The sequence below is a fragment of the Zeus faber genome (assembly GCF_960531495.2).
Source record: "Zeus faber genome assembly, chromosome: 8".
In the NCBI taxonomy this organism is placed as follows: domain Eukaryota; kingdom Metazoa; phylum Chordata; class Actinopteri; order Zeiformes; family Zeidae; genus Zeus; species Zeus faber.
Window position 1 is genome coordinate 12,800,160 of NC_137195.1, and position 8,205 is coordinate 12,808,364.

Below are 8,205 nucleotides of genomic sequence, written 5' to 3' on the forward strand. Positions count from 1 at the left end.
AGGATGGGTCAAATGCAGAGGAACCATTTCACCGGCCACCATCCAAAGCATGTGCGTGTGTGTGTGTGTGTGTGTGTGTGCAAGCATGTGTTGTAGTGTGGTGTGTTGTGTGACAAATAAAGACTGTTTCTTCTTCTTCTTCTTCTTCTTCTTCTTCTTCTTCTTCTCCCAGTGGCTCTTGTCGAACACTTCTACCTGTTGCCGGTAGATGGTGCACTGGTCCACGGCTTGGTAGCGCCGCAATCCCGGGTCATTAGTAAAGTCATATCGGGAAGGTCAGATGTTTTTTGCACTTATATTTTGAACGTGAAGGGTAATAGTTTTTAGTCTCAAGATCAGTCCAGCTGGGTTGGTTGGGACAATATCATTACAATTACAATTTGTATGTGCCATAAATAAACACAACATTCCGTAGGTTTAATTTCAATTATGTGTGTATAAAGAGATGCATCGAATTTGTATTACATTTCACTGTGTTACAACCTGTAAATCCAAACCAATCCGATTTTGAGTTAAGATCTATTTTAGTTCAGGATATTCAGGAATAGTTTGACCGATTGGTCCATGGGTAAACATTTGAATCTACGACAGTGAGGCCTGTTAAACATTGAATGCACTGGTCTTTTTGGTGACCTGTAATGAGATTCCTGTGTGGTATATCCCGCCCCAACTACACAGCCACGCCCAGACGTCCTGCAGACACCCCGCGCATAGTCCAGATTTTTATTCTGCATCAATACCCCCACTCGTTCCACAGACTCGACGCACAATCTCCGGCTCTGGGAATGGGAACTCTAGTAAGCACAAAGAAAAACTTCCAATTCTTTCGAGTTTACGCTCTTCGGAGGCTACTTTTCAAACTGCAGGGATAGTTTGACGGGTGGAACAGTGGAGGAGAAAGGCTGCAAACTGATGAAGTCCGACGCGCACCAGAGGCTCTCAGTGTTAAACAAGCTCAGGCAAAGGAAATAAGTTTAAGGTCACAACGAAAGGTCTGTGGTTTTTTTTCTTCTTCATATTTCTATTCGTTTTTGGTGCTTTGCTTAAAGTAATCTTAGCAACGTCAAAAGAGGCGCGCGTAAAATGTCAGTGCGTAAAGTTGGTGCGTAAAGTTGGTGTCATCCGAAGTCCTTGCGCGTAAATCTGTAGAACCGCAAAATTAACCCAGGGGCCTTAAATCTTTAGTTATTTGAATCTGTGAAAAATCTTTAAACATTGACAGCCATGGCAAAATGGTTCAAAGATTTCCCCATAAATCTGAAAAACGGGAATGAACGGGTCCGCTCGGCCTCCGAGTCTGGCCCACAAACCCGAGCCAAACCTGCCTTTTCCCGAGACAGTCTCAAAGGCAACCAGCGCAAAGATGGCGTTGTAGGTAGTTTATTAGCAGGGAGAAACCGAAAAAACTCTGCTGTGGAATTAAGCCGCAACACCTCGATCCCCTGTGGGTCGGTGTGGGACACTCTGGCTCCTGGAAAAGGACGCAAGAACTCCAAACTGGAGAGCGGGTCCACGGAGCAGCCCAGGACCTCCAGTCTGGCCCAGGCCTACATCAGCAGGATGATCAAGGTGGACAAACAGGACAAGAGCCCCAAAACCAGCGGCACAAGTGAACACAAGGTGCCGGAGAACGAGAGACCAAGGCCAGACAACAAAACCACAACGGTGAGTTGGAAATGGGAATTAAACGATGTGGTTGTTTTCGCCCTAGTCATTGGATTAACTCAAACCAAATCACATAAATCTATATAATCTACAGTATACCTCTTCAGTGTTTTCAATTTGAAATTGAGAGATCGGTATGCATGTTTGAAGTTGAGAAAACTTGAAACACATAGGTTTAACAGATGAAAGTGTTTTAAAGTTGAACCAATGACTGAAATCCAATTACTTTTTCAGGGCACCCAGTGCGTTTATTATTATGACTAATGTGCTAATCCAGATAAGCCACACGCTGACAAGGATATATTCAGTTTGGGGTATATTACATTTGAATGTCTAATCCCTCAATTACTTTAGCTCCTGGACTTGTCAGTGCTGGCCATTGTGCTGTCCCTCCCTCTTCAATTCATACTCTCGTCTTCTGTTTCCCAGCAATGAAAAGAACTTTTAAGAATAGGAGACAATACAGTTCCACTACATTGTGTGTGATCAAACAGGTACACACAATGAGCTGACCCTTTTTGACAAGCGTTTCCTCTCGTCCCTCTATCAATTTTCACTGTCATGGAGTCCCCCTGTAAATTTCTGAACACACGCAGGCACACAGACACACACAGACACACACAGAAACACACGCACACACGCACGCACACACACGCACGCACGCACGCACGGACACACACACACACAGCACATTCACTACACAATGTATTATATTTCTGTCATCCCCTTCATGGAAATATTGCATGCGAATAGGTATCAGCCCATCATTGTGCTTCCTGACAGCCCTGTTCCTTATCACAGATGATCATCTTGGAGGACTATGCCGATCCCTTTGATGCCGAGAAAACAAAAGAACAGAGGGAGGCCGAGAGGGCGGGCGTGAACGATGGGTATATGGAGCCGTACGATGCCCAGGTCATCATCACAGGTGAGGTCAAACGCCGGCAGCCAGAGATTGTTATCTGCTAAGTGTATGTTGAAACGCACCAATCACTAGTTGGAACAGTGACAGTTGTCACATCTATTACATCATCGCCTGATCATGATCATTCCGTAATATTGTTTGATTCTGTTATCATATGTTTCAATCCAAATAAAGGGGGGTTATAAGACAATTAGAAATGTTGCAACAAATAAAATGTGAATTAGGTGCTTTAGCATCAGTTGGGTTGAGGAAAATTACCTTTCTGCCTGAATTTCAGTGTCCGATGTCAATAAATGGCTTGTTGGAAATCATCATTGTTTGTATTTTAGATGATACTCTAGATTGTATAGCTCATACTGGAAGATAAACACACAATATCAATACTTGCAATTTGGCCAAGGCTGCAACATGAAATATGCAATATGCAATTTGAAACATGGGTAACCCACCCAAGGTTCAGATTGAAGGTTTTGCCCGCATTTTTCCAGTGTACTCACTCCAACTCCATATTTGGAGTTTTGTGTTGGTGTCAGAGGACCAAAGGGATTTTAAAAAAGGGACTTAGAAGTAAACTAGCGCCCCAGACCCTCAGGCTCACGGTCTCTCCCCAGACTTCCCTTCCCGCTGATGGTTGCTACAGAAACAGTGTTGTGCACGGACAATGGGTGCAGCTTCCTCTTCCAACTTCCAACTTCCTGTCTCCTGCCTGTGTTTCCTTTACTCCATTCTCTAGATAGGAAGTCAGCCCCAGTAACCCCCACCCCTAATAGGCACATACACACTCACGCACGCATGCACGCACACACGCGCACACGCACACTTACACACAAACGCGCACACTTACACGCACACACGCATATTACAGTCCCTTATGTGTGAAAAAAGAGTTAACGGACCCCTCACCCCACCCTATAACAAACACGGTCCCCCCGGCATTACCCAATCATTTCTCAACAGTCAGGAAGCAGCCTTGTCAGACAGCCAATGAGGGACTGTGTTGACCTTTCTTCCCATAGCTCCATTGTTTGGTCACACAATAGAGCAGACACACAGGCTACCTACCTGTTAGTCCAAAATGTGTACCGACTTGTAATAACAAATACAATGTCCGCTGAATAGAGAAGACACCAACACAGCCAAAATAATAACGGTAAAAGACTGCAAAGTACAAGTCACACGGGAGAAAAATATGTCATCAGCTCATTAAGACCAGTTGTGCCAATTCTACAACCATTATTCCACTAAAATACTAAGGTGGTGTTGAGTTATCAACAATTGATTGCTTAAAGATAATTTAAATAAATAATGAAGATCACCCTTCATTTCCGACTACACATGTTTTCCTCACGACATAATGGTTCCATTGTAGAGGTTCGCAGGCGAGGCTCCAAAGACCTCCTGAAGGTGTGTGTTCTGCTCGACCGGGGCCAGGGAGAGGGGAAGGGGGAGGAAGGCAAGCCCACACCCCTCAACATCTACGACACGCCCTACGAGGGTGGACTGGAAGGCGACAGCGAGGGCGTGTGGATCCCCGTCACGCGACCGGAGTCCGATGTGCGTCCCCCCGGCGAGTACGAGCTGCCCTGGGAGTGGAGGAAGGAGGACATCGTCAGGGCCCTGTCAGGTACGCGTTCAGCTACGTCCGGCTTCTCTTGCCAAAGCGCCGAAGTATGAGCAACCAGTCGCCACACAAGCTACCGACTACGCCAGACACCGTCCAAGAGTCGCGTCGAGTTTCAGGGCCTTGTGAACCCGCGGCACTCGAGTATCGAGTGCCGCGCATTGATGTGATTTACTGGAATGACATAATTTACCATTGCCCCTGTCTCTCTCTCGCTTCCTCCAGCCCAGTTCGAGGCGGGCGACAGTTCTCCCATGAAGGACAGCGGCTCCGCCGCCGGTCGCCAGCAGCAGCAGCAGCAGCAGCAGCAACAGCAGCAGCAGCAGCAGCAGCAGCAGCAGCAACAGCAGCAGCAACAGCAGCAGCAACAAACTCTGAGGCAGAAGATCTGGAACAACAAAACCCTCGTCTCCACCGCGCCATCTTCCCCCCAGTCCACGTCCTTTCCCTCCTCCCCCATTCTTAAGCTCTCCCCTCTGTCGCCTCCGTCCCCTTCCTTCGCCGCCCTCAAGCCTTTACCCCTGTCGTCCTCTTCCTCCCCCACCAAACTCTCCCCGCCTTCTCCCACCTTCCCCGCCGCCCCGACGGACGGGGAGGCGGCCAAAGTGGACCCTGCCCTGCCGCTGGAGAAACAAAGGTAGGCACCGTCCAGGTGCGGTTGGAGTAGGAGACTGAAGGACAGATTACAACCCGTTTCCCCCCCGTCAGCTCATCCGCACCATAAAGGGGGCTTCTCATTCGGAGCGGACATGCGTGGAAGCTGCTCTTAGATATGTTAACGTGTTCCTCTTGTGGCGGGGGCTGAATGTCACTGGACTGCACACGCTTAGACATGTTCTACTTGTTTATAAATGGCTCTAGCCCGTTGTCAGCACCATCTTGCATTTAACGAGGCCTCCCCCTTCTGCAGCTGCCACCATCTTTTCACCCACTATCTCCCTGTTCTCCGCGTTCCAGTTCCTTCCCCGAGCTTGTCTCCAATCCTCCACCTCTGACACTGTTACCCCATTAACCCTACAATTGACCGCCCATCCGCCTGCCTTGCTGATTTAGGTGGACTCTACATAGTTCTTCTTCGTCTCGCTCCCCATCCCTTTCTCTTTCCTCTTTCCCTTCCTCCTTTTTTCATTCACCCTTCTACCGTCATCACAGATTGTTATATTGACATGTGACATCTACATATGTCATTATACTCTATGACAGTTGCCCTCTCTCTCTCTCTCTCTCTCTCTCTCTCTCTCTCTCTCTCTCTCTCTCTCTCTCTCTCTCTCTCTCTCTCTCTCCCCCACTCCCTCCCTCTCTCGTATCTCTAAGCTGGTACCATGGCAGTGTGAGTCGTCAACAGGCTGAGGCTCAGCTGCAGCGCTGCAGGGAAGCCAGCTTCCTGGTGAGAGACAGCGAGTCAGGGACCAGCAAATACTCCATCGCTTTAAAGTGAGTCTATACTGCAATGTGTGTAAAATTATATTCCTCTCTGATCCATACGAGTGGCGCGCGTGTCTTCTTCGAGCGCAACCATTAAGCTTGAGGCTCCTGCCGATAATCTTAGATCTTAGCGGCTCCTAGTGCTGCACATCTGTGCCTGTATATAAGAGAGAGGGAGATGGAGAAGCAATATTTACACGTCAACATTAATCAGAAGGAATAAATAGACAGACGTCTATATATAGATGTAATACATGTATAACCTCTGTGCCATCCACCGGCCCCAGTCTAATAACCTGGGCCTCACACCGCTGTCTGCTTCAAACTCATTCACCAAATACACATACTCTCACATACACACAGGCGCACACACACACACACACACACACACACACACACACACACACACACACACACACACACACACACACACACACACACACACACACACACACACACACACACACACACACACAGCCTTGAATAACCAGCGTCTGCATCTCTTCATTCCGCCTCTCCTCTCCTCCCTCCAGGACCAGCCAGAGCTGCGTGCACATCATCGTGGCCCAGACAAAGAGCAGCAAGGGCTTGGGCTATACGCTGGACCAGAGTAGCTGCGTCTTCTCCAGCATTCCTGAAGTGGTTCATCATTACTGCGCGCACAGACTGCCTTTCACCGGGGCCGAGCATATGACCTTGCAGCACCCTGTGCCCAGGCCTCACTGAAAAAAGAAAAAAACACCACACGCATACAACGTAGATAAACAATGATCGATGCACACACATACACACTGACGTATGAAGTTGTGCAGATAAACAACACGCACATTCTTATGAAATGGCACTTCGGTTCATCCTGTGTACTACCTTACCATCAAACTGAACTCTTTTTAACGGGTGTCTTAAATGCATATTATACACTTGTATGTGTATAATGAGTCAGCCCATTCAATTCAGGTCAAATGAGTTGAAGCCAGTTTTTCATAAGTGATAAGGCACAAAAAATTGTGCCTTATCAGTTAATTCTGGGAACATCTTATGCCACATCATTGTATCCACGGACCCAAAAAAACATTAAATTTATGTTTCTAGGAAGCTATCTTGTCATTAGCCAATTAAGTATCTTTGTTGACTGCATGTCAATACGTGACACCCCACATTTTACGAATATTACGACTATATAAATTCACAGGGTGAACACATCATTTGGAAAGGCACATAAACACATTTATATATATTTGTTCCATGACTTTTGAAGGCATAATTGTGGCAAATATTACTAATTCATGAGATCATTATTTTTTTGGACATAGGCCGTTGATTGCAGCATCTTCAACATAGTGGTAGTGTAAGGGCATTGCAAGTGGTCGGTCACATGACGACCCAGGTGAACGCTTCAAGGAGGCCGGCTCTTCCTGCAGCTCTGCTACTATGGACTAAAAACCTGTACTTAGTGGTCAGAACCTCACATCACAATAATCATAATGTGACATCCTGACAAGATAAACGCACACATACACACACGCACGCACGCACGCACGAATCCCAAACCGCAGTGAATGTATTTATAGTTCATGTGATGACGGCGCTTCATTTCAGAGCCGAGCGCATCTACCCGAAAGTGTTTCACTTTCAAAGGCGCTCGGCAACCAAAGCAATTTCTGTACTGTAAAAAAAAAGAAATGCACTGATTTCATGGAAAGCACACCTGGAACAACACACGGGATCGACTCACTTTGACCTGACAGTGAGAAAAACCAGATGTATTTCTAATAAGCAGAGAAGCATGAGATAAGTATATGCGTCTCCCAGAGGGACGTCTTTAACCAGGGTGATGACCTCATCGATGGCCGCCGGGCCTGCTAGTCAGGCCTGACCAATAGGATCAATATACCTGATTTGAGTGTATTTATTCATTCATCAGACACAATCAATACATTGACGTTTACTGAAAAATCTATCTCTCTGTCAACAGAAAGGCCCTCATCGTTTAGTTAATTAGAGCTAGTGTTGTGGGAGGGTTACTATGACGCTAGAGTAACCATGATAGCATGCCAAATTTTTATTTTATGATTTCTTTCCTATTTTTTATGTTTTATGTTAGTTTAAGAGAGGGAGAGGGGGCATCTTGTGTATGTACATGTCTTTTCTCTATATTAAACAGTAGAGGCCTCTTACTATAAAACTGTCTCACATTTTGTCAATGGAATGACCTACTTTCTCTACCACTATAAATGTATGATTGAACTGTTGGATGATTTTTTTTTTATTTTTTATTATATATATTTTCGTTACATTTTTAATTCACTCAAACAGTGGTCTCAAGCTTTGTATTCAGTGAATAAAGTTACGTATATTTTACCCTTGGTTTACAGTTTATTAAGTCACAAAACAAAGGCACAGGAAAAAAAACCCAGGAAGAAAATGGAGGGAGAGCTGCCTTTGTCAGCGGAGCAATTTCAATCCAGATGAGATGCTAACTAGAGTGTGTGCATGCTTCTCCCTCTCTGTTGCAAAGCCATTGACCTGAGTGGGAAATCAATTACATTTAGGCATACAACACAACGTA

General features: G+C 46.1%; 1 protein-coding gene across 1 annotated transcript; it reads left to right on the forward strand.

The window, feature by feature from the left end:
- Window positions 1-747: 747 nt before the first annotated feature.
- On the forward strand, window positions 748-7,997 carry she (Src homology 2 domain containing E). The gene is made up of 6 exons (XM_080005134.1): window positions 748-1,665; window positions 2,467-2,593; window positions 3,960-4,214; window positions 4,437-4,848; window positions 5,526-5,645; window positions 6,170-7,997. The coding sequence occupies exons 1-6, from the start codon at window positions 1,225-1,227 to the stop codon at window positions 6,360-6,362; spliced, it is 1,548 nt and encodes a 515-aa protein (XP_079861260.1). The 5' UTR covers window positions 748-1,224; the 3' UTR covers window positions 6,363-7,997.
- The last annotated feature ends 208 nt before the right edge of the window (window positions 7,998-8,205 follow it).